Raw genomic sequence first — 27,656 nt, 5'->3', positions numbered from 1 at the left:
GGAGCCTGAGGAGAATCCCAGCAGTGCAAAAACGGGCACTTTGCTGGCAACAGAAGGTGCAGAGGTGGGGTTTCCCAACGAGGGGAGCCTTTGCCTGGCAATGGAAGTCCGGAGGCGGGGCATCCCAACGGCGGCGGTGGGTTCGTAAGGTGAAAATAGTTGAAGAAGAGGCAAAAAAATCTTAAACCCCAGGTTCGTATCTCGAAAAGTTCGTATGACGAGGGGTTCGTAAGACGAGGTATCACTGTACTTGTAAATTAAAGTGATCCTGGACTTTCCTGATTTTTCCCCCTCTGAAAGAATGCCTAAAACAAATATTTTATATGAAAATCTAATCATCTTTCATGTTTTGAAGATCCCCTCCAAATGCAAATAGCAGTTTTGAGTTTCAGAGTCCATGATGAGCAAACACATTCTACTAAAACACTGTCTCTGTTACATCTGCTTCCTTTTAAAAAATGCTTAAGAGAACATATGTTTGCACATGTGTTATCATATGTAGATCGACTCACTGCTTTTCCTACAGCAGAGAGAAAGGCAGCATCCAGATATAGCACATGAGAGCATTTTACTATCTAGATCCGTGATCCCAAACCTATGGTACGTGTGCCAGAGGTGGCACACAGAACCCTCTCTGTGGCACACAGAACCCTCTCTGCACACCATCTCCAGCTGGTCTTCACAGGTGCTGCAGCACAGAAAATGGCCCCAAAACTGGCCAGAAAAACAGGCAAAAAACCAGGCATCCACGTACCAACCAGCTGGTCTTCAGGTTTCTGGTGCTCTGGCCTGCGCAAAGACCAGCTGGCCTGCGCAAAAAACCCAAAGACCAGCTAGCCATCACGCACATGCAAACCAGCCAGCTGCTCTGTGTACGCATGCACATTCCAGTTTGGGCACTCAGTGCCGAAAAGGTTCACCATCAGTGACCAACTTCTTCTCTTTCCACAAGCATCCTCTTCTGCTGTCCTAGTCAATTCTTGCCTCTGTCTATTTACCGAAACCCAGTCACTTACAAGCATTAAAAAAACATGCGCTTGTTTTCAAGGCTCCTCCCTCCCCAATGTTCTAGCCAAATTGTTCATTGGTATCTCTGGGATACATATTTGTCAAGCCACAAAAATATTCTCCAGATCAACCAAACCTGACATTTTCCAGGTGTTTTGTGATCTCTAAACCAGGACCCCATTTTCTTCCCTATAACTAGGGGAGAAAGAATAATTTCCAAAATTGTAGAGGAAGACAAACATCCTTTTTTTGCTGGACTAACGTGACAACTGATCTGTCTGCTCTGTGCACTTGATTGACTTTACAAGAAATTACCTGAGCTTAATAGGCTAATTACATTGCTTCCAAGCGCCTGCCATGGGAGTTAGCCGAGCACTTTGTAATTTAATACACACCATACAGAGAACATGCAAACAGGTAAATTTCCTTTCACTGAGAAAAAAGGGAGTCTGCTAGTTTCTCTCTCACCAAGGCATGTTTGCCAGCTAAATAAAAGTCTGTATCATGACTCCGGCTTATTTAGCTATTGTCTCCCAATCTTCCCCTCACCAGGTCTTTGATAATTTAAAAACATGGACTGACTTACAGCAGTCCCCACAGGCAGAGTAAACACTGACCTACCCATCTCTTGAGGATTTCAAAGACAGATGTTGTATTCTACAGAAAAGAGGTTCTTTTATCAATTTAATGCCACCTCGTTTGGGAATAAGGTTAATTACATGACTAGCAAAATCTTCCAGATGGCCAAAACTATTTCATCATGTTGCATTTATCTCATTTATATAACCTGTTTTCCACACTGTGTTAAAGTTTTCAAAAGGCTTGTCATTTCCTCTCACGTTTGTCAAACCCTTTTGTACTTCATCATTTTGACCAGGTGCCCAAGAGTTAATTTGAATCCAAGAGGCTTAAATTCGGAATTCATTTGTGTCTTGAAGACATGAGACATATTGCTTGCCAATCCAAATAGCCATCTCATTATTTTTATTTATTTAATTTGTTTTGTCAAGTGAAAATATGATAATATTAAGATAGTAAAAGTCAAAAAATTGAAAAAATGTAATAGAAATAATAATATTCAAATACATGCAACTAGTAAAAATGAAGAACATTAAGGACAGGGGACGGAAGGCACGTTGGTGCACTTAAAACGCCAACATACTATTTACAAAATGATTGGAGGCAGGGGGCTTAAATGACAGGGATATAATTTACTATCCTGTAACATACATGCATTGGGAATTGAATAATTAATTTGAATGTTTATATTTATTGCTTTTAACATTAATCAACACCCAAGTATTCTACAGGTAGAATTGGGACAAATAAATTGTTCTAGAGTGAGAATTCTCAGAGACTGCTGACTAGCCTTCTTGTAATAGCTTTAATCCCACTGGTTAAATATATAATTAGAAAAAAATGTGACTTATCAAATGGTTGTGACTTGTCCAAATAAAACACAATATATTCAAGCAGTTCACAACTTCTGTAAATTTCCCAACAATTATTCTGGCATCAAACCTGAAATCCAGCATTACAGGAACAAAATGTTTACTTTTTCCAATGTTTACTGGTATTTTGTCCTCTTGTTTATCATATAAAGTACCTTTTAAGAACTTAAATAAAGTTTCAACAAGCTGCCTCGGGGCTCTTTTGAATCCCCTTTATGGTATGGGCACTACCAATTAAGAATAATTTTAACTAGCAGATGGAAAATATCATAAAAGTATCATGGAATTCAGGAAACTTTATACTAGATCTAAGTTTTGAAACATATGCAGGGAATATGCTATCTGCCCAAGACTATCAAAGAATCACATAAATGTAGAATTAACAGAATAATAGAGTTGAGAAAGACATTGGAGGTCTTCTAGTCCAACCTCCTGCAGGAAACACTATACCCATACCATTTTAGACAATTGGTTGTGTAGTTTTTTCTTAAAATTTTCAGTATTGGAGCATCTACAACTTCTGAAGGCAAGCTGTCCTATTGATTAATTGTTCTAACTATCAGGATATTTCCCCTTAGTTCTAGGTTGATTCTTTCCTTGATTAGTTTCCATCCACTGCTTCTCGTTCTGCCTTTGTTCTGTTTTTGGAGAATAACTCTTCTTTGTGACAACCTCTTAGATATTTGAACACGGCTACCAATGTCACTTCCAGTCCCTTTTTCCCATTAAACTGTACATACCAAAGTCCCAAAACCATTCTTTATATGTTTCAACCTCCAGTCCCCTAATCATCTTTATTGGAATTGGAAATGGCAACAAGGGTAAACTAGTTCAATCTTCTGCACTATCCAGGAAAACCAATTAAACCAGGTTGCTACCCAATCTCAGCTACTAAAAAGGAAAAAACAACAACTCTAGAATGAGAACCCATAGCCTCCATTGGTAAGCTGTTTCACTGTTATTCCTTATGATCAGGTATATTATCCTTGAATTTAAATTAAATCTAGATACGGGTTTATGTGTTTATGTGGCCCAGGAAAATAGATCTTAATCATTTTCCTTGTCGTTGCATCTGAATGTAGCAACGATCTACAGATATAAGGGGAAAATTCTGCCTTCAAATGACATTTAGCACAATGGAAATTATCTTTTGCAATGGAGCAGGTGTCCTCCAAATAACAGATATACTGCAATAACAACTGCATGCTCAAAAGGCCATAACATTAAACAAACAGGGTGACTGAATACACACTAAGCTGCAGGGAAGCACTTGTACACCCACACACAACCCACAGGGAAAACAAATCCCCTGAGACAAGAAAGAAAAAGGTAACACGGAGAAGGGAAGAAAAGAGGAAATAAAAACTTCCTACTTGGAAGTCACACGAAACAATCGATCCTTTAAACATTTAAACTTTACCTTTCACAAAAATGCTGTCAATGTTTAATTTCTCAACCACTTCTTGCAAACACAAAGTAAATAGAACATCACAATACCGTGTTTCCCCAAATGTAAGACAGTGTCTTACTTTCTTTTTACCCCCAAAAGCCCCACTACGTCTTACTTTCGGGGTATGTCTTACATTGGAAAAAAATTGAAAGGGTCGCGTTCCCGAAGGCATCTCCCCAGAGTCCAGAAGGACAGCCGCGGGACAGGAGCCTCGTGAGCCCTTTTCCAAGTTCAACCTCAGGGCTCCAAGCAGCGTGCACGCGTGGAGCCACAGACGCGTGTCGGGGAAGAGTGTGTCTCGAGGGGAGGAGCCGCTCTGCGCAGTTGGGCAGCCCCACCTGCCTGCCGGAAAGGAGGCGGGCGAAGGAGGGCGCAGCTCCGGCCGCTCGCCTCGGAGCTGGTCGGCCTCGCTGGCCGCTTGCAGCCGAGCCTCGGCAGGACTCGGTTGCTGGGACGAGCGCCTTCGCTGCAAGCCGCCGCCCACTCGGCTCGCTTCGGACCAGCGCCATCCCTTGCTTTGCCAAGCCAGGGAAGAGGCGGTGGCGCCGCGGCGAGGCAAAGGTGAGGGACGCGCGGGGAGCTTGGAAGCGATGTCATCGGGCTCCCCCCCCCGGCAATACCCCCGTGTTTCCCCGAAAGTAAGACATATGTCTTACTTTCGGGGTACGGCTTATATTAGCCGACCCCCCTGAAACCTCCGATATGTCTTACAATCGGGGGTGTCTTACTATCGGGGAAACAGGGTAGCAACAAATGTGGAGGGGAAAAAAGACTCAAGTCATTTGCTGTCACCAATCATCAATGAAACTGGCAGACAAGTTCAACTTTAAAAGGCAATTTGGTGATCTAATTTGCAAAACTATTAGCAGGTAAGTAGTGTTGGGCAAACCCACCGAAGTTGGGGTTCGGCGGGTTTGGTCGAACTTGGCGGGGGAGTTCGGGTAAGTTCGCCAAACCCGAACACTTCCAGCCCTGCCCTCCCATCTTCTGCCAAAGCAGCCCACGGCTGCCTTTCTCCTTTTATTTCTTACGGAAAAGGCTTGGACGCTGCAGCCACGTTTCCTCCTTTAATTTCTTTCGCCACAGCGCGCACGATCATGTCAGTTTCCCCTGTGAAAAAGCAGAAGATGGAGTCGGCGCTGGAGCAGCTAAAGCAACACACCACCATGGTGGCCAATGACCGTGGTGGCTGAGCCTTTTCCATAAGAAATAAAAGGAGACAGGCGGCCATGGGCTGCTTTGGCGGAAGACGGGAGGGCGGGGCCTATGTCAACACAGAACCTGCCCCCTCCCCTTTCCAAAGAACGCCACGGTGAGCTAAAGCTGCCCTGGGAAATGGGCACAACAGGGGGGGACAGCCGCCACCTCTGAGCCCAAAATACCTGCCCCAATGCACGCAGCAGCTCCCCCGCCTTGGATGCCCTCCGCTTGGGAAATCCCATTTGCTTGCCGCCCACGCTGGGATTCCAGCGGCGGGGCTTTGACGGCACAGCACTTCAGGATCCCGGCCGGCAGCTTCAATCAGGCCACGGCTGGGAGGGGGAGGCGGGGAGGCCTCTGGCCGGCCGGTTATCCCTTCAGCGCACAAGACGGCCATGATGCTTCCGCCATTGCCCCCTCCATGTGACCTCAGCCCGGCTGCTGTCCCCATCTGCCTGTGGCTTTATTTCCTCAACTCCCCCGTTTTGGCACCAGCGAGGAAGAAGTTTCTGTGACATCAAAACCCTGCCCCGGGAATCCCAGCGTGGGCGGCAAGCAAATGGGATTCCTGGTCTCCTGAGGCGGGGAAATCCCATCAACCCCGGGCAGCCCATCTTCTTGCCGGGAGGTCGGGAAACAAAGTCCAAGCGGAGGGCATCCAAGCTGGTGGAGCTGTTGCGTGCACTGGGGCGGGTATTTTGGGCTTGGAGGCGGCGTGACTCTCCCCCTCTGTTGCACCCATTGCCCAGGGCAGCCTTAGCTCACCCCGGCACTCTTTGGAAAGGGGAGGGGGCGGGTTCTGTGTTTTAAGACTTGTGGACTACAACTTCCAGAATTCCTCAGCCAGCCAACCTTGGCCACTTTAAGACTTTGTGGACTTCAACTCCCAGATTTCCTCAGCCAGCTTCACTGAGTCAGAGCCCTCCCCACCTCCCACTCCTACCCACCGTGGTGTTCAAGCGAACGCCAAACCTGAAACCAGACTTTTTTAAAAGTCCGGGTTCGGGTTCAGTATGCTGAACACTGCAAAGTTCTGTACGGACCCGAACTATACAAGTTCGGTTCACCCAACACTACAGATAAGTTAAGGATAAGTAAAGTTTATCCACCACTTACTATTGACCTACTTGAAAAGGAAGGAAAAGGAAATACTGTTATATAAACTACCTTTGAAAATAAAATAGCCTACTTATACCTAAACAAGCAGACCTAAAATAAAATACCATGCAACATAAAAACTGTGCATTAAATTAATTAAAAAATATGTTTCCTTCCTCAAGGCATTCAAGAAATAATACCTTGATGATAATGTAAATAAATCCCCATAAATCATCTTTTATGCATTTGAATAGAGCATTTTAGTAACATCCTATCTTCATAAAGGAAACATCTCAGAAATCATATTTAGCATTGTTATAAATTTTCCATTTTGTAAGGTTTAATTTACTTTCATCATTATACTTTCATAGTTTCTACTTCCTATTGTATAAATACCATTGTACGTGGCTATTACAGTAGTACCTCTAGATATGAGCTGCTCCACATGCGAGTATTCCAAGTTACGAGCCGCGACACGAGCAAAATTTCTGTTCGACACCCGAGCTCAAATTCGGGATACGAGCCGAGCTTCCACTAGGTGGCGCAAGAATCTCCTTGCTTCTAGTTATCTCGGCGCGAAAAACAAAGTCTAAAGGCATTCCTTCGAGATGCGAGTTGATCGACGTACGAGCTCGGGTCTGGAACGAATTAAACTCATATGTCGAGGTACCACTGTATTTGTATTCTACAATATTAATCAAACATTCTCAAAAAAAGAGAAACAAATAAAATAGCTAAAAGAGGGGGGGGGGAAATCAGCAAAAGCAGAAGTATTTTATCAAGTCTAGCAAAGATCACATACGGAGCAAACGGAAAGCTGCCTCAGCACATCAAGAAGTATGACTATTGTTTTCACCGCTGAGGTAAAAACATTAGCAAACATCGGCTGATGTGACAAGGCTGTAGTGCTCCTTTAGGATACCAAGCCTGGCCTGTTTCCTTCAAAGCATGGTGGGTCTACAGAGTACTTGGATCAACACAACAGTAGTGGTGGCACTCACTGGGTGTTTCCTAGCACAGCTCTAAAATATTTCCATGGAAATGTTTTGCAGGGCCAAAAGCATAAAAAGACCTGATCCCACAATAAATGGGGGGAAGGAGAAGGTGGCTGCTCTTGTGTTGCACCCAACCCAAACCCTGATTGTTCTCAAATGTCAAGCAGTCTGAGGTTTGTGTTATCTTTACCTTCAACTATCTTCTGGCCTTATATTTTCAAACCCTTCTTCCCTCTTTTCCTATTGTTCTGTCTAATATGGCAAACAAGCAGCAATTAACTTCCAATAAGGCTCAGGCACAGGGTTTTGAAATGAAATGGTCTATTCTACAATCAGGTTTACTGAAAACACAAATTAGAACAAAGGAATGTCCTTCGGCTACCAAAATTCAAGGGAATGGAGGAGCTGATCAGCAAGATTTCAAAACAAAGTTTCCAAAGCAAAATTACTCACAGACTTCTTAACACTATATTGTTCAGAAATGCAGAAAGATATGTTTGTATGAAAGGCAAAAACCCTTAATGTGTTCTTTTCCTTCAAAGGGTCAAATGTTGATTTTCTGCAAAGGGAACGGCCCAATCTCCTCCCCTTTTGTACACTCTGGGATTGTTTGTTTGTTTGTTTGTTTGTTTGTTTGTTTGATTGATTTCTATGCTGCCCTTCTCGAGGTGACTCAAGGCGGCATACAACATTAATATAACAATATATATAATATATAAGAAATCCAATATCTCTACAATATAAAAATTTACTAAAAAACATTTAAAAGATGCCATAAACACTTGCATACATTCATCCAATCCAATCATATCTCATATCGGCCGGAGACAGTCTCATCACTCACGGCCCCCATGCCTGCCAGCAAAGATAGCTTTTTAAAGATTTGCGAAAGACCAGGAGGGAGGGGGTGGTACGTATCTCTGGAGGGAGTTTGTTCCAGAGATTCGGGACTGCCACAGAGAAGGCTCTTCCCCTAGGCCCTGCCAGTCGACACTGTCTGGCCGATAGGACCTGGAGAAGGCCAACTCTGTGGGACCTCACCGGCCACTGGGATACATTATAGACTGCGCACAGCTGTACTCAAAATGCTCTTGCCTCCCCTGCATCCTTCTAATTCTTGTGTCCAGAATAGGGTCCCTCATCTCCTCCTCATCAGGTCCAGGCAAAGCACCAGTTGGTGGTTCTTCTCTGTAGGACCCTCACACTCTAGCCAACTCCTCTGACAGCCACATAGTCCGACCCAGACAGACCCAGTTCATCTGGCTCCAAGTCTGTTATCAAAGGACCTGGCTTAGATCCAACCACAACACCTAAATTCTTGAGTGCACATAGAAACTGAATCTAAAGTGAAAAGATACTCAATCACATTTCACAACATCCCCCTAACCATCTTATTTTTTTAAAAAAAATTGGATAATATTCAGTCCGACAACAAGTCAGAAGTGTTTGAAATTTGATCTTCACTTTGTAATATTTCAGTGGATCCTGAAAAGTAAAACCCTGCATTTATTTTAAGTAAATTAAGAGTCTAGTCCTCTGGGAATAAAGTGTGCATGAGTGTATGTGTGTACGTGAGATACAGAGAAAAACCCTGGATTGTACAATAATAACGAGCATATCCCGAATAACGAGCATGTCCTGAAAGGAGAATTCAGTACCTTTTGTAATTCAGAAGCAATGAAACTCCAACTTATTGCAAAATATTTGTGCAATCAGTCACATGCACTTGACAGCCTTTCATTTAGTTAGAATCCAGTCTTATTTCAGCCTGTGGAGTCTTTCTTTCCAAAGCAGTATTTTATTGTTAAATTGATTTAACAGTTGCTACAGTGTTAAAATGACACAAACTACTGTGCAATATATTTGCAGGCAATTTTCATTTTTATGAAATACAGAAGTTTGCTTATGATAGCCAAAATAGGGGTATCAGATTCCTATCAGTCAGGAAAAATCTAAAACCTAAAATAAAGCAAATGGTGCAGTAATTCCTTATGAAAAAAGACGGCATATGTCTAGCACCAAATTCTGTCTCCTTATCATCTGATATTCTCCATCACATTGGATAATACCATCTAGCAAACTTATCAAGTGAACTATAACACATAACCCCTCAGCATAGCATCTTGCTGATAACTTAATTGGTCTGGAAACCAAAATGGTAAAAGATGTTTTTTTAAAAAAATCTTTCTTCTATCAACATCATTTTGAATCTAGGACACTTCTTGCTAATAACAATAAAGTAAAAACAGGCAAGCCACAAACTGAATTATTTATTTATTTATCGAGCTTGTTTGTATTTTAAATGAAACCATCCATCTTTTGGCTAGTTTCCAATTTCAAACCCTGTGCTAAATAACAGGAATCTTTCTGTCTCGCCAAGTGTAATTTATCCTCATTTATTATTTGTTGGCTGGGGTGAACAGGTGCACAGCAGAAAAACTTAATCTTATACCTTCATTACCAGCCCACTTGGCTTTGAAGCACCTCTGACTTTGAAGGTACCACACAAGCAATTGGATTTGTCCAGGTACAACTGTTAAACACAGAATGAAACTCAACTGTGTTGGTTTTAAAATGTGTAACTACAGACAAAACTCCTGAGAAATTGCAGCAAGACAATTCTAAGCTGCCCGGAAACCTGAAAGACATTTCAGTATGGAAGCTGCAAAGACATCACTTTGAATGCTTTATAGGTTATATTTTTAAAATTCTATTAACTTAAAACTGTCTGTTGAACCTGATCACTTTCTAATTCCTTTGAGTAAATATGATATATTTTGAAAGATCATATATGAAATGTTACACCTCTTTTAAATAATACACACAATCTTTTTGATTTTTGTTGTTCAAGTCCTGCCCAATAAAGAGAGGCCACACACTCTCAGCAAACCTTTAATAAAATATTTCATTTCTGTATTTCATCTTAAAACCACTAGTTTTGGTAAAACCAATTTGAATTATTTGGACAATTTCAATGCCCATCTTACTTTAACGGAAGATGCTCAACATTAAGGAAAAACAAGTACATAGAAAACTTTTGTCTAAAAATAGATAATTCATGTAAGCCTTTCAAACATTCTAACCACTTGCATCAGTCTAGAAAATTTCTCAAAATGGTGATGTTCAGACATTGAGGATTCTCTTCATTCTTCCCAACCAGCATGTCCATCCTTTGGGAGGAGGATGAGAATGGTGATTGAATGTATCTAGGGGATCACAATTTGGAGAACAATGTACAAATGCACAGCATGGAGAATTAACCTGGATTCAATATCACTCTATGCATTCTACTTGCAGATTATACTGAATATCATGACAATATTGATCAGCAATTTATTACTATATTCAAAGGGATATATTTCTGTACCATGTTTAAGGAACTAAGGCAGAGAGAACAATGATGGTGAAGTCATCCAAATGGACAATATTTCTGGGTTGTCTTTTGGTACCTCTACCTAAGAACGCCTCTACTTACAAACTTTTCTAGATAAGAACCAGGTGTTCAAGATTTTTTTGCCTCTTCTCAAAACCGACCCTCCGAAACTGTAACCGGAAAAGGCAGGGAGAAGCCTCTGTGGGGCCTCTCTAGGAATCTCCTGGAAGGAAACAGAGCTGGAAAAAGCAAGTGGGGCCTCTCTAGGAATCTCCTGGGAGGAAACAGGGCCTCCACCCTCCCTGTGGTCTCCCCAATCACACACATTATTTGCTTTTACTTTGATTCCGATGGGAAAAATTGCTTCTTCTTACAAACCTTTCTACTTAAGAACCTGGTCACAGAACAAATTACGTTAGTAAGTAATTTGTATATATGTATTATATGTATGTTTGCATTTGATTTCTCCATTTTATATTGCCTTGCTATTAGAATTCACTGAATTCTGGGGTTGCATAAAAAGATTTGGGGTATCTTCCTGGGGTTTGTTTGACGCTAATCCCAGTTAGTCAGTGTTGAAGACTGGCAAAATATAGGACAGAAGGCTATGCATACAAAATTGTACCTTCTCCTATAGCTAGGAAATAAGCTAAACATATTATGTTTGCATGCTTACATATAAAGCTTCACTGAAGAAATATAATTTCAAATAAAAATGCATAATTTTATCTGGAAATAGTTAGAACTTCTGGAACGCTAATAGGTGCTAGGCAAATTTAACTGAAATGTTGAATTAAATATGAAATACATTCCACATTAGAACAATATATATGAGAATTTAGTACACAGCAAAGTTCAAATAATTGGAACTGATCATGGGTCAATTGATGATCCTTCTGATGTACAAACAAAATCATCTCAATAGTTTTTAACACTCTTTCTTTAATCCCTAAATTCAGGAATTATTCAATTAATCCATGCCCAATAGATTAAACTCATTTATTTTCTCCAAAATTCTTTTAAAAACAGTATCTCAACTCAACAAGTTACATTTTCATATTCCTTTATAACACAGGAAAGGAAAAGATTTATGTGCAAACAAATTTGTTTAAATATTTTAAATAAAGGAAAAATACATTTACATGACATTTAAAATAAATGTTAATCATTCAATTTATACCTTAAATCTTGTTATTTAAAATTGAAAAAATCAAAAGAAGGAAAAGCTCACAGGGCAGGAGTTCCAACTAAAAGACTAAAAAAAAGTTAGCCTTTTTCACCACATTTCTCATGTTAAAATTCCTTTACTATTTTACTTACATGTTAGACAAGATTGATATGTGTACATTTTTACCCGGGTGTATATGGAGTAGCAGGCTTAAATACGTTGATTTTAATGAATTTGTATCTCTAAATCACTTGAACAAAGTATTCCAAATTTAGGGATAACATGGTTGGTATACAGAGATTCATAGAAAGCTCTTAAAGCCAGGCTACACTATTCATTCTCAATCACATAGTTTCTCATAGTTTTAATATGTATAAAATATAAATACACACACACACATCATAAACATAGTACACACACACCAGCCAAGTTAGCAGAAGAGCTTATACATGAATATATCCACTTTTATAATATTTATCAGTTTGTCTTTCAAAATCCTTAGAAAAAGAAATACTCTGTATGTTTATCTACCATCAGTTTACAGCAGTGTTTCCCAACCTTTTTGGAGCCGCGGCACATTTTTCATATTTTCAAAATCCTGGGGAACATGGAGGGGGGGGCGCTAAAAAAAGTTTGGACAAAAAAAATCTCTCTTCCTCCCTTTCGCTCTATTTCTCTCTCCCTCCCTCTTTCTCTCTCTTCCTTCCTTTCTCTCTCCATCCCTATTTCTTTCTCTCTTCCTTCCTTCCTCTCTTTCTGTCTCCTCCTTCCTCTCTCATCTCTTTCCTTCCCCTCCCTCCCTTTCTCTCTTTCCTTTCTCTCCCTTTCTGTCTATTCTTTCTATCTCTCACCCTTCTCCCTCTTTCATTCCCTTTCTCTCCCTCCCTTTCTCTCTCATTCCTTTCTCTCCCTCTTTCCTTCCTATCTCTCTTTCTTTTTCTCCCTCCTTCATATCTTCTTTCTCTCCCCCCTTCCTTTCTCTTTCCTTTCTCCCCCTCCCTTTCTCTTCCTTTTTCTCTATCCTTTCTACTTCTTACTCTTTCTTTCTCTCCCTCCTTCATTCAATTTTCTCTCCCTCCCTTTCTCTCTCTTTCCTTTCTCTCCCTCCCTTTCTCTTCCTTTTTCTCTATCCTTTCCACTTCTTACTCTTTCTTTCTCTCCCTCCTTCATTCAATTTTCTCTCCCTCCCTTTCTCTCTCTTTCCTTTCTCTCCCTCCCTTGTTCTCCCCTGGGGCTGCCTGTGCCTGCCCTGCACCACCCAACACGGACGGACAGCCCCCGGTTGTCAGTTCGTCGCCCCCCATCCCCCCACGGAGGGAGATCAGGCTGGCGAGGGCGGTAGATCTGCATCACCAGCCACTGGAGGGAGATCGGGCTGGCGGGGGCGGCGAATCCACCTCCCCAGCCGCGCGGAGGAAAATCTGGCAGGCGGGCGGGTGGCCGCGGCTCCCTGCGCGCCCCTGGAAAAGCCTACAGGGAACGGTGCCCAGGGCCGCTGCAGCCGCCCCCCCCGCCCCCCGCCATCTCCCCGCGACTGCCTGCACCGCTGCAGAGCCCCCCCCACTCCCACCGCTAGTGCCTCCCGCCGGGCCCCAAAGGACACTTGCCGCCGCCGACACGGCCAGGTGTGCCAATGACGACAGGGAAACTCCAGCTGGGCGGGGCACTACCGTGCCGGTGCCTCCGACCTCCCGGTTCCTGCTCGATGCCGCGGTTTCTGGCGCTCTCCTGCTGGGCCCCAAAGAAGGAAGGCGGGAAAAAGGTGCGAAGAATGAAGCTCTCCTTCTTCCTGCCTTCCTTCTTTGGGGCCCAGCAGGAGAGCGCCAGAAACCGCGGCATCGGGCAGGAGCTGCGGCACACCGGTTGGGAAACGCTGGTTTACAGGACAGGTAGTTTATGTAAGATTTGTGTATATATTGCAGAATAGGATGGTCAGTAAAAGAAGAAATTAAGTATTGTACTGTATTAAGGTATTCAATTTGAAAAATATGAATATTTCTTTTAAAATATGGACTCAATAACATATCCTAGATCTGAATGAATGAAATATTCTCATTGAATACTTTGTTCTGTACAAAGTTGAATGTGCACAACAGCATGTGAAATTGATTGTTAATCAGTGTTGCTTCCAAAATGGATTTCACAGAAGTTTGATTTACTTGGAGTTATGTTGTGTTGTTTAAGTGTTCCCTTTATTTTTTGAGCGGTGTATATTGTTGGTTCAAATCTGTTTGTTTCAGAGGGTACTGTGAATACTACACAGTCACAAATATTACCTAAAGGGGAGACATATAGGCTTGCATCTTACTAGTGAAATTCAATCTTATCTCAGTTTCAATGGCCCGAGAAGCCATAGTCTGATATTCATTGAAAACATTCATGTAACTCCCAGCCAAAGACTCACCTGTGGATGATGTTCTTGCTTTGGAGATAATCCAATGCCAGTGCTAGCTCACAAATGAATATTTTCACAGTTGCCTCTTCAAAACGGACATCTTGCTGCAGGTGGTAACGTAAATCTCCTCCAAGAAGCAGATCCACCACCATAAACATGTCTTCTTCATCCTGGAATGAGTACCTGGAAAAGGATACACAATACGTAAGAGAAACTCCTAAAACAGTCCATTGGTTGGGATGTTGGATTCCCAGGATTCTGCTTCAGGACATTACTTTGCGGATGCACAGCATAATAAATCATAAGAAAAGGAACAGTTTCAAAGCAAAAAAGGCAAAGAAGAGCAGACAGGAATCTGTAATCTAAAATAATTTAATTTAATTTAATTTATTAGATTTGTATGCCGCCCCTCTCCGAAAACTCGGGGCAGCTCACAACAATCATAAACAATGTACAAATCCAATGTTTAAAACACAAATTAAAAACCCTTATAATAAAATAATCACCCAACCCAATCAAACCATACATAAACCAAGTAGTTAGGGGAGGTGTCAATTTCCCCATGCCTGGCGGCACAAGTGAGTTTTCAACAACTTACGAAAGGCAAGGAGGGCAGGGGCGGTTCTCATCTCCGGGGGGAGTTGGTTCCAGAGGGCCGGAGCTGCCACAGAGAAGGCTCTTCCCCTGGGCCCCGCCAGACGACATTGCTTAGTCAATGGGACCCGGAGAAGGCCAACTCTGTGGGACCTAATCGGCCACTGGGATTTGTGCGGCAGAAGACAGTCCCGGAGGTATTCTGGTCCGATGTCATGTAGGGATTTATACGTCATTGCCAACACTTTGAATTGTAACCGGAAACTGATCGGCAGCCAGTGCAGGACGCGGAGTGTTGACGAGATGTGGGCGAATCTAGGAAGCCCCACAATTGCTCTCGCGGCCACATTCTGCATGATCTGAAGTTTCCGAACACTTTTCAAAGGTAGCCCCATGTAGAGAGCATTGCAGTAGTCGAACCTCGAGGTGACGAGAGCATGAGTGACTGTGAGCAGAGACTCCCTGTCCAAATAGGGCCGCAACTGCTGCACCAGGCGAACCTGGGCAAATGCCCTCCTCGAAACAGCTGAAAGATAGTATGACCTCACATTATATTGTTAGGATTCATCTGGCTCTTAATGTTTTTTGAAATGATACTTTTGTAAAAAGATGTGTTGCTATGTCCTGACTAATAATTAGTATGGCATTTCTCATTTTGAAGGCTATTATGAATTGTTGTTGGAAATAGTTTTGCCTTATTTGATAACTAAGTTTTTGTGATAACATAGGAGGGGAAAATTAGTGCCACATAAGAGTACATATTTTGTATATTTCCATAGTAAGCTTTGTCACTAGACAGAAAGATTGTAGAACTGAGTCTTGTTATATAAATTCAGTCCTGCTGCTAATTTCTCATAGTCCTTTTTATATATTCTCCCAAAACTTCCTCTCAAGATATACAAGCCAGCAAATTACATGTGCTAAAAAAAAAGAATCAATACATTTAGTCTTGGAACAGTCACTGTTTTTGAACACAGAGGGGGAAAGTTAGCTGCTGCCAAGCCAAGAGATTCCCTAAGGAGCCACATAATTAAATACAAGGTAACTACATCATCTCTAAGTCAATGAATGAAGCAAGAGAATAAAAAGCAAAGCAAAAGTCTATGCTACAGTGGATTTGGCATGCTATCTGAAAACTCTGGGCATAGTCATCCAAAACATCCTGTTAGCAGAAGATGGTGAAGAACTGCTCTAGAAAATCACCTTTTCAGAATCAGAAAGTACACAAAAACTAGCCTAGTATGTTGGACTTATATTGCTCCTTCAGAACAGAGTTTCAAAATTTTCAGAACACCGCGAAATGATAAACGGGTTTATATATCTCCTCCTATGAATAAAACTGATCAGCTCATTGAAGTTAAGGTTGGGCTAGAAATAAATATGATAAATAATTTTAATAATTAAAGTATATCATGTTTCTCAAGCTTTGCAGGACCAAAGTCACACGGTGGTTATTTCTGGAGGCAAAGTAACAATGCTGTCAAAATTTAATCTTGTTTTCTGAGCAAGCCAATGGCCAGCTTATACAGACAAAGCAAGCAGCAAAGCTGGGAATGAATCTTAAAATCGCTTTTAGTCTGGCTGCACACATCTTTAGTGTATTTTAACAAAACCCATAACCTCCACTCTTACACATTGCTCATAACCCTCACAGAGTCATGATCCACAATTTCAAAAACTGCAACTCAATAATTTATATATATAAATTATAATATATAATATATATATATAATTTATATATATAAATTATTATATATATAAAATATATATATGATTCGACACAAAAATATGTAACCCTTCCCTGGTGCAGAGCTGAAGGGATTGGATACTGTAGCCTAGAGGATAATTCTCTGCCTTACAAGGCAAAGGTTGCAGGTTTAAGTCCCATTGGGTATGGCTAGCTGATGAGGCCAAAATAAGGCCGAAATAGATCTATCCTAGTCTCCCTTAATTTTCAAATTCAGCAAAAAGAAAGAAAAGTGACACATACAGATAGAATTGTCAGCTATCAATAAAATTAATTGCCTTAGAAATGGCCCTGGGTTGGGCCGAGAGGCAAATAAGGAGCTGTGATGTTCCTTCAATATACTCGGGTGATTCGACACAAAAATATGTAACCCTTCCCTGGTGCAGAGCTGAAGGGATTGGATACTGTAGCCTAGAGGATAATTCTCTGCCTTACAAGGCAAAGGTTGCAAGTTCAAGTCCCACTGGGTATGGCTAGCTGATGAGGCCAAAATAAGGCTGAAATAGATCTATCCTAGTCTCCCTTAATTTTCAAATTCAGCAAAAAAAAAAAGTGACACATACAGATAGAATTGTCAGCTATCAATAAAATTAATTGCCTTGGAAATGGCACTGGGTTGGGCCGAGAGGCAAATAAGGAGCTGTGATGTTCCTTCAATACACTCGGGTGATTCGACACAAAAATATGTAACCCTTCCCTGGTGCAGAGCTGAAGGGATTGGATACTGTAGCCTAGAGGATAATTCTCTGCCTTACAAGGCAAAGGTTGCAAGTTCAAGTCCCATTGGGTATGGCTAGCTGATGAGGCCAAAATAAGGCCGAAATAGATCTATCCTAGTCTCCCTTAATTTTCAAATTCAGCCAAAAAAAAAAAAGTGACACATACAGATAGAATTGTCAGCTATCAATAAAATTAATTGCCTTGGAAATGGCCCTGGGTTGGCATACAAATCCAAATAATAAATAATAAATAAATAAATAAATAAGGAGCTGTGATGTTCCTTCAATACACTCGGGTGATTCGACACAAAAATATGTAACCCTTCCCTGGTGCAGAGCTGAAGGGATTGGATACTATAGCCTAGAGGATAATTCTCTGCCTTACAAGGCAAAGGTTGCAGGTTCAAGTCCCAGTGGGTATGGCTAGCTGATGAGGCCAAAATAAAGCCAAAATAGATCTATCCTAATCTCCCTTAATTTTCAAATTCAGCATATATGTATGTATATGTATGTATGTATCACATGTTTTATATGTGATATCAGATAATATCAGATTCAGCCCTGGCTGGAAGAATTGTAAAACATGGAGCAATTTTAACTTATCTCTAGATTGTGATAAGCTGATCAGTCTATATCTGGTATATTTTAGTGTTAATGTTATAGATATTGTCAATTTTCTGCAACTTGCTACTGGAAAATCTGCTTATGATGATGTACATAATTTCTTGAAATATATGGTTTCTGAAAACACAAATGAATTTTAAAAAACATCAATAGATCCTTTTTAAAAATTTATCCCATTCCTACATGTTGTTTCTTAGACATCCTTCCCATATAATGCATTATGTAATTTTATAACAGAACAGATATTAGTAAATTCCAGTCATTGCTGCCCTTCTACTCCATGACAAGATCAGTTCTAGTGGATCAAATTAATTCATTCTCACTGCAAATCACAACATATACTTTTTTTTCTGCATCCCTAGAAATAGATCAACCAGATGTTGGGCTCAGAGTAAAGCAACTTTCAATAGCAAAACAGTAATCACACATAGTTGAAGTACATGTTTACATTAAAAAATATTTGCAACTCAATGAACTTCTAGATTCATGGCAAAAGGTATGAGAAACATTAAAGTATTTCCCGACTGTATCGGCAGTGAGTATAGGATTGCAATGTGTGGGAACCTTTTCAAAGCATAGCTCATTGTACTTGTTTTGTAAATAAATATGGTTCCACTGTACAGTTTTCCACTGTAGAAAACCTAGACTGTGAAAGTAAAAACAAAGAAACATATTTGCTTACTTCTTAGATCGAGAGAGTTGTTATAAAAACTGTCTCAAAAAAGTATTAGGGATTTTGTATTTTTGCTTTGCTGTGTCAAGATTAAACATCTGAATGAACTATTTGGGTGGTAATGCTACAATATAAGTGTTTCCAAACAACTGGTGGGGCATTATTCCAACCCTTGGAATTGGTATTACGGTAGATTGGTAGTGTGGTTTTAATATCCTGTTCAACAGAGAAGGGTATAAGAAATCAATCTGGGGCTCAATTGAGTTGTTACATGGTCATAATGTTCTCTACGGGAATCTCCATCAACCTAGAAGTTTTAGGTTGTTTGTCTTTTAAAACAGGAAAGAGAGAAAGACCAAACAATTCTTTAAAGTGCAGACTGCCAACTCCAAAATAATTCTTTCCATTACATGCAGGAGTGAAAGACTGCTGAGCATCAAATGTTCTAAGGCCAGAAAATCAGATATTTTACTAGTGCATAATCACAGTAGATGGTTTCTCCCCAGGTTGTCTCTTTATATTCATCAATATCACACAGATAAAAGTAACTTCCTGAATATCTAATTTATTTATTTGTTTGTTTGTTTGTTTAATAAATATATATGCCACGCATCTCACTCCGAGAGCAAAACAAGTCTGTGGCATATTTATGTGGCTTTATTCTGGAAAATAGAGTTCTTTTATACTTTGTGATCAGCTTATGTAGACAGTCAACAGTTGTACAAGTTATCAATATACTATTGTCTAAGAAAAAAAAAACATGTGTGTTCTTATAAATATAACCCATGTGATACTTTAAATTTTCTTGGAAGATTTAACAACAGCACCAATAGCAATAACAATATTGATAACAATACGAGACTTAGGGCGGCTCACAACAATGAAACAGTGCAATAAAAAAGTCAAATTCAAATGTTAAAACAGCAAAAATCCCATTAATATAACTCCACTATAAACAATAAAAACCCCTAATAATTAATAATAGTAAAAACCCCTAAGCCAGACAATACAATCATACCATCACACATATTAGTCAAAAGATGTATTGGCTAGAAGTTAATTCTCACGGCCCACAGACCTATCGGTAGAGCCAGGTCTTCAAGTACGGACCTCGGGGGGGGAGGGAGTTGGTTCCAAAGAGCCGGGGCTGTCACAGAGGAGGCTCCCCCCACGGGCCTGCCAACTATCATTGCTTAATCAATGGGACTCAGAGAAGGCCAACTCTGTGGGATATAATTGGTCTCTGGGAGGCATGTGGCAGGAAATAGCCCCGTAAATTGTCAGGTTCTAAGCCATGTAGGGCTTTATAGGTGATAACCAATATCTTGAATTGTGACCGGAAACCAATTGGTTACCAATGCAGCACGCGGAATATTGGTGTTATGTGGGTGTACATCCACAACAGTTCGCACAGCTGCATTCTGGATTAGTTGTGGTCTCCGAACACTCTTCAAGGGTAACCCCATGTAGAGCACATTGCAATAATTGAGACGTGAGGTGATGAGAGCATGAATGACCTTGAGTAGAGTCTCCTGATCCAGATAGGGTCGTAACTGGTAAACCAGGCGAACCTGGGCAAAGGTCCTCTTGGCCCCAGCCAAGAGAGGATCAAGCTTCAACTGTGGATCCAGGAGGACACCCAGATTACAGACCCTATCTGAGGGGTTAAGGTCCCCCCCCTCCATAACAATGGATGGACAGATAGCCACTCGGTCTCGTCGGGGTTGACAACTGGGTATCACCACATGTCGGTGGATGATCTCATCCAGTGGCTTCATGTAAATGTTAAATAGTAGGAGGGAGAGGACTGAATCTTGTGGCACCACACAAAGTAGGTGCTTAGGAGTGGACTTCTGTCCCTCCATTAACACTGGCTGCGAACAACCGGAGAGGTAGGAGGAGAACCACTGTAAAATGGTGCGTCCCACTCCCAAACCCTTCAGCCACCACAGAAGAATACCATGGTCAATGGTATCAAAGGCCTTTGAGAGATCAAGAAGCACTTGACCACCAAAGACCATCCATCAGTGTGACCAAAGCAGTTTCTATGCTCTAACTGGGCCTGAAACCAGACTGAAAAGGGTCTAGATAATCCAAGGGCCGCAGGAGCTGGTGCACCACCACCTTATCAACAACCTTAGCCAAGCAGGGCAGGTTGGAGACTTGCCTAAAGTTCTTCAACTCAGCTGGATCCAAGGACGGTTTCTTGAGGAGGGGTCTCACAATCGCTTCTTTCAGGAAAGGATCCCTCACTCAAGGAAGTATTAATCAACACCTGGATCCAGCCACGTGACATTTCTCTGCTGGCCAAAACCAGCCAGGTGTGGCACGGGTCCGGCAAATAGGTGGAGGAACTCACAGCTCCCATGGCCTTGTCCACTTCATCAGGAGTCACTAGGTCAAACTCCTCCCAGACAACAGAACTGAGACCTGCCCCAGTCACCTCTGTCTGAATTGCCCAATTGGAGTCCAGGTCCGTCTGAATCTGAGTGATTTTATCTGTGTTATCTGCGTTCACTGGCTAGGGAATTCTGGAAGTTGAAGTCCAAATATCTTCAAGTTGCCAAGGTTGGGAAACACTGACCTAGAAGACAGGCTCAAATTACAGAAAGACCTAGACAGACTAACACAGTGGGCCCACACCAACAAGATGATGTTTAACATTGACAAGAGCAAAGTCCTTCACCTAGGCAGAAAAAACCCTGGACACACATACAACCTGGGAGAAACCCCTCTTAGCAGTAGCGACTGTGAAAGAGACCTCGGAGTCTTGGTGGACAACCAACTAAACATGAGCCAACAATGTGCAGCAGCAGCTAAAAAAGCCAACACAATCCTAAGCTGCATCAACCGGGCAATACACTCGAAGACCAGGGAAGTCTTAATACCACTCTACTACGCCCTGTTCCGACCTCACCTGGAGTACTGTATTCAGTTCTGGTCACCACACTTCAAAAGAGACATTGAAACTCTGGAGAAGGTGCAAAAAAGAGCAACCAAGATGATTAAGGGATTGGAAACCAAGACTTACGAAGAGAGACTGAGGGAACTGGGCATGAGAATGTCACAGAGAGGAAGGGATCACTTTATTTTTCAGGGCACCAGAGGGCCGGACGAGGAACAACGACTGGAAGCTGACCAAGGAGAGATTCAACATGGAGATAAGGAGGAACCTCCTGACGATCAGAGCGATCAACCAATGGAACAACCTACCAGTGGACGTTGTGAACTCCAACACTCTGGACATTTTTAAGAGAAGATTGAACTGCCACTTGGTGTATTATAGGATTCCTGCTTGGGCAGGGGGTTGAACTCGATGGCCTTCATGGTCCCTTTCAACTCAATCAATCAATCAATCAATCAATCAATAAATAAATAAATTCATATCTGTACTTTTGTTTTTTCTTGCCTAAGTGTAAGACTTTACTTTTCTCTATGTCGAATTTCATTTTATTAGATAGGGCCCAATGTTCAAGTCTGTCAAGATCCATCTTGAGCCTATCATTTAAGAGTGTTAGCTATTCCTGCCAACTTACTATCATCTGCAAATTTGATAAATTCCCCTTCTATTCTCTCATCTTCCCACACCACTTCTATGCGAAGAATCAGGAAGAGTGCAAAAGTATTCACCTATTCAGGGATGCAATTGGCAAGCCTGTATAGAAGCAACTGAGAGATGGCAATCCAGATTCATCAGTGCTAGCTGCTTGCGGGAGAGACTAAAACTCCCTTCTTCATAAAGTTCCACCAACTGCAGTTCTCCTGGAATAATTTCTCTATGACCCAACTTTGCAGTTTTGGTATGTTGCTTTAAGCTGAGTATCTTTTGTAACTGGCTCTCACTGTGATGGTTTCTTAGAAATATCAATCCTTACTTGACTCTGACAATGAACCCTGACTTGCTCAATGAAAACAGCGTTTGCTACCCACAGGAACCCAATTCCTTTTGAATTCAGAGTGCATTTACAACAGTGCCACAGTCTGATGGATTTACAGCCTTGACCTGCTAGTTAAGTAACTCCGGCCTAAAGGGAAAGACAATAAATTCTCACCAAGGCAGACATAAAAGCATAGACCTAAGAAGATCCATGATTCAATATTTTTCACATCTATGACAAAAGACAATCCAGTTTGAATAAAAGTTTAACTGTGTAACTTCTGCTTAAAGAGGCTGGCCTAGCCATAATGAGAGAAAATCCCGGCATAGTTCCCTGTAAGCTGAGCAGTGAGCAATCGCTCACTTAAAAATCATCATCAACTCAGAGTTTTCCAAACCTGCCCAGAAGCCAAGAGGGAAAGAGTGAGAGGGAAGGAGAGAGAGAGGAAGAGAGGAAGAGAGAGAAACAGATAGAAAAAAGAGAGGAAGGAAAAGAGAAAGAAAAAGAATGGGAGTAAGGAAGAGAGAAAGAAAATCAAAATCTAGTTTGAAACTAGCTCAACTATTTAAGTGGCATTTTGATATTGATAGAGTTGCCCTATTATGAGCTCACTGTTATAGACACACAGTACAGTATTTTATTTTGAAATTCTCTGAGGCAAAACAGGGTGGGTTTTTTGTTTATTTGTTTGTTTGTTTATTTATTATTTCTGTGCCGCCCAGTCCCGAAGGGACTGCCGCTCAGACACTGTACTTTTCCGCCCACCCCCCCAAAAAATTAGAGGGAACACTGAATCCCGGTTTAAATTCTAACACATCAATGACTAAGATTGCTTGTGTTTTAAGGTGATCTGTGCCACAGTATCCATTCAACATCCATGTGTTTGAAGCTACCTTCTCAGGGAAATTAATTTACCTTCTTTTTGGTATTAACTGCCAAAAACATATTATTTATAGTCAATGGCCAACAGCTCAGAGAAGATGGCAGGTGTTATTTATTGCTCCAGCTAAAAGAGCATCATAAGATGCCCTCATTTATCATGCTGTCTGTTTTCTTCACTGAGCATTCCATGAGGGCTTGTAGACAGGGTCTCTCTAGTGACAGGCTACTGCTTTCTACTTTATACAGACTAGATGGGATAAACAGAAAAATAAGCACTAAGAAAATTAATACCAGAGGAGACAAATAGTTGAAATCTTTTACTTGCCGGGAAGACTCATGAAAAGGAACAGAGGCACCTGGGGAATCAAACTAAATGAAATGATAGCATCATTTACCATGTACCAATTTCTTCTCAAGCAGTGCATGTGGGCAATTCAACAGCAGAAAAACTGACAGGGAAGAGCTCCTTAGGGCTCACCCATCTCAATTTTCTGTATGTACTAAGGAAAAACAAGTTTAAAGATGGAGGGTGGGAGGAAAGATCAAAGGTAGGGAAAAGATTTAAATTAACCACTTCCATGTTTTAAATATGAACTAGGCAGCAACCCAGATTTGACACACTGGTTTGGTTGCTAAATTTTGAGATTTGCAATGTATTTTGGACTCTTTGATGTTACAGTTTTGTTTTAGGTTACCTATTCCTAATGTCAAATAGAAACAAACTCAGTTGGGTTTAATGAGTAAATATGTGTATGCCTTTTAAAATGTAAACAACTATTATAGGCATTAATTCCCCTCCCCACTTTGGATGAACCTTCCAGAGATGCTGTTTGCCTTCTTCCTTTGGGGGAGTGGATGGAAAACTTTTTTCCAAAGCAAATGGGAGATAAGAGAATTGGGTTCTAAATCAGAATAGTCAATATTCCATCATTCCTCTCTGCTTTTAATTCAGATTAAAAACAAAAAATGAAGACATTCCTGAGGTTGTCTAAGATTTGACTGGCACATTGTATGAAATGGCTCTCAGCTAAAGCTTTAACCAAAAATATAAAAGTACCAAGTTGTCGTTCTTACTTATTTAGAGCATTTTAATGCTATCTTCAGAACAGCCTCAGAAGAGCATAACTGAGATTAAAACTCCAGTTTATTCCTGAGTAGGTGTCCAAAGGGCTGCTAGATTCCTATGTTAAATAGCATTTGGTTGTCCATAGTGAAATATAGCAGCTATTTCCAAAGCCCAGTCTCCCCAGATTTCAAACAATCACACTCCCAACTATAACATTTATTTGGATAGTAGTATTGGGGCCAAGCAAGCCTGCTGTGATTGCTGACTATTGCTTTTGTAATTATAGCAAAGCAATTTATTATCAGTAGCTATAAGGATGCTCAATTGGAGCAAGATTTTTGTCCCTTCCGGGAAGCAGGATAGCAATAGTAGCAATAGCATTTAGACTTATATACCGCTTCACAATGCTTTACAGCCCTCTGTAAGCAGTTTACAGAGAGAAGCATATTGCCCCCAACAATCTGGCTCCTCATTTTACCAACTTTGAAGAGATGGAAGGCTGAGTCAACCTTGAGCTTACTGAGATTCGCCAAACTGCTGGCAGCCGGTGGTCAGCAGAAGTAGCTTGCAGTGCTGCACTCTAACCACTGCATCACGGAGGCTCTTATGGATCATTGAATTCATTTGGACTTTAATGTTCTCAGGCTCTACAGAGTGACTCTGATCCTTTTGTCACCGCCAGTTTCGAAAAGGAACTTTTCCTGTGCAGAACACAGGAAATTTATTTGTGATCCTCTTGCAGAGACTAACACAATTTAAGCCATCTGAACAAAAGGCCCAAAGCTTTTGCATTGTTGCAGTAAAAAAAACACCTGACAATTCCTTTTGGACATAACCTTAATACCATTCCATAGCTGCAATATGATATTATGCCTTTTGAATGTAAGCACCCAAATGATTGCACAAAATTAAGTAAAGTTTGAGACATTGCTAAACCCACTAATCCAGACATCAATCCAAAACTTTCCCCCTCCATCCCTGCTCATGATAAGGAGATCATTTGTCAGGAGGTTTTTTTCTATCAGCTGGTGGTGTTGAGAAGGTAAATGAAACCAGAGGAAATCACCAATACCTTTTCCTTTAATGTAACCCACATTAAAGCAATAAAGACAACAACATCCCGGCAAAACAGAGCAAAGTATCCTGGCTACATTTCTTCACCTTCAAGGATCAGAAGAAATAATTTTAATGTGGCCAGAAGAAAATATTATGCCTGGCAAGGCAGAGAAAAGTAGAAGACAGAGAAAACAATGTATAAGATGGATAGACAAGATTAAAGAAATGAAGGAGTGCCCTTAGAAGGGCTACAAGTTATTGCTGAAGCCATGTTGTCACCAGGATTCAAACCAAACTCAGTGACTCCTAATGATGCTTTCCATCACATTTCATTGTAAAATGCTATGGTTCTTGCTCTTTTTAATCAAGGGCTTTATTCTTGTTATGCAGCATATTAGTTAACTAGCCTAAATGATTAGAACTGTTAAGATCACTCAACTCCCCAAAGAGAAGCTTACAGAATATGACTGTACAAACTTAAACAGCCTTCCCAATAGTCAGAAAAAATGTTGCATTCAAAAAGACAAATGATATGTGCACATGTGTTAAAACAAAGCAAGCATGCTTTTTAAAAATATCTGATTCTTTAACTTTTGCTTTCTCGTTTCACGTGTCAGTTTGGATACAAAACCTTTGCTGAAATTCACTGAAATATGTTTCACTATCATCCCCCCCCCATCTAAAAGGTTTTGTGACATCTAATTTATCAATACTTTGCCAGCAATGTCATTGCTCATTATTTATGTTTCAGGACTCCTAGAGCCAAAGAACACTAATATATTCTAAGATGTATTATTAGTGTTCTGATCGCCCCACTGAAAGTAAATAGAATGTGAGGCTGATCTCAATGCATGCTTTGTCCTAAAGGATTTCAGACACAATATAGGATAGGGACTTAAAGAACAAATGAAGAGAGAGGGTGGTGGTTGAATAATGAAGAACTTTCTAAGGGTTGATCTATACGTCCAGTTTTCCATGAATTCCTGAAGCTAGGATAAACCATGCTGGCATAAACTATGCTATTCCTACAAAATATTCTTAATGGCCATTTGGAATGTATAGCTGTTGTCTGCATACTTCTTCCTGATCCTTTAATGCACTGATCAACAATGAGATTCAAATGCTGCGAATCAAAAGAAAATCCTCCACCAATTGCAAGAATAGACTGTGTGTTTAGATGGTACTGGTAGAGTCTGGTGTTCTAGCCAACCAATTTTCTTCTATTTCTATTTTTCCTGGCAAAGCACAATTGATTTAATGTACACTCTGTGCTAACAAAGATTTTTTTCTTCTTCAAAGATAATGCCAATGCCGTAATTGGTTCTTCAAATGCAACCACTTCATGGGCTTCTTGGAGCTGGAGTTCAATAAAAAAGGTTTTGACGTATGAGAGAGAGGTATTCAATGTGCGGATATTTTGGGGTAGATACACATAGTTTCTATCCTCAGTTGAAAATTCAAATGAAGGCCAAGCACAGAGTGAAAAAAATGTGATTAAAATTAAAGAGGCAAAACTAATACTAACAGTTACAGTGACCAGTCTTAGAATTGACAATGAAGATACTGAAGTAGTAAAAATACATTGCCAACCATTTGATAGAGCAGCAATGAAAACTTTGGAATAAAATATCCATATGGCAGGATTTGTCTGTATCTACAAAGATCAGAATTGTGCAGACAATGGTTTTCCCTGTGACATTCTCTAGAAGTGACTTCGAAGGATCTGAAACAAGGATGCTGGGTCCAATCACAAAAGATGGACAGTTGGCCAGAGAAGGAAAGAAGCCTACAACTGATTAACATCATGACTTATTTTCTGCAATATTCAACAGAGTGATTTTTCTTCTTCTTCTTTCTATTTTAAATTTTAAAGAATTGCAAGGTCCATATTTGAAAATATTAAAACAGTTAATGTCTTTTAAAGTGTTTTGTTAATTTAATTTTAAACATTTCTGTTACTTTGAAGCCTGGAGTCCTCCAAGGAACAAAATATGCCAAATATTATCCTGCTTGCATAGAATATCCAGTATTAATCATAAATTGATTTGAAGGTATTGATAACAATCCGGATAATCATTACCTATATTGAATTATTAATAAGTTCAATATCATTGTAAGTCTCTGTGACAATATATTAGTTCATAAAAATGTTAGCTTGCTAGTCTACCCATATCAGCATAGAAAACCAACGAGCTGAACTAAGATTCTAATTCAGCCTTCTGCTGAAATATGTGAATTTTGGCTAAATTTCAATATCATTTATTTGCCTAATCACAGCC

The 27,656-nt window shown here is 40.7% G+C and overlaps 1 protein-coding gene across 1 annotated transcript in view; it reads right to left on the bottom strand.

Moving 5' to 3' along the window:
- The window catches only part of STK32A (serine/threonine kinase 32A), a 93,139-nt gene that overhangs the window by 24,814 nt on the left and 40,669 nt on the right, over positions 1-27,656 (bottom strand). The window contains exon 5 of the mRNA XM_070735874.1: positions 14,148-14,321. Coding sequence (XP_070591975.1) covers positions 14,148-14,321 — 174 coding nt within the window. The remainder of the gene's footprint in view (positions 1-14,147; positions 14,322-27,656) is intronic.

The sequence above is a fragment of the Erythrolamprus reginae genome, chromosome 2 (genome assembly GCF_031021105.1).
Source record: "Erythrolamprus reginae isolate rEryReg1 chromosome 2, rEryReg1.hap1, whole genome shotgun sequence".
Taxonomy (NCBI): domain Eukaryota; kingdom Metazoa; phylum Chordata; class Lepidosauria; order Squamata; family Dipsadidae; genus Erythrolamprus; species Erythrolamprus reginae.
Note: the sequence above shows the minus strand (reverse complement) of the source record. Positions and strands in the feature narration are given on the sequence as shown.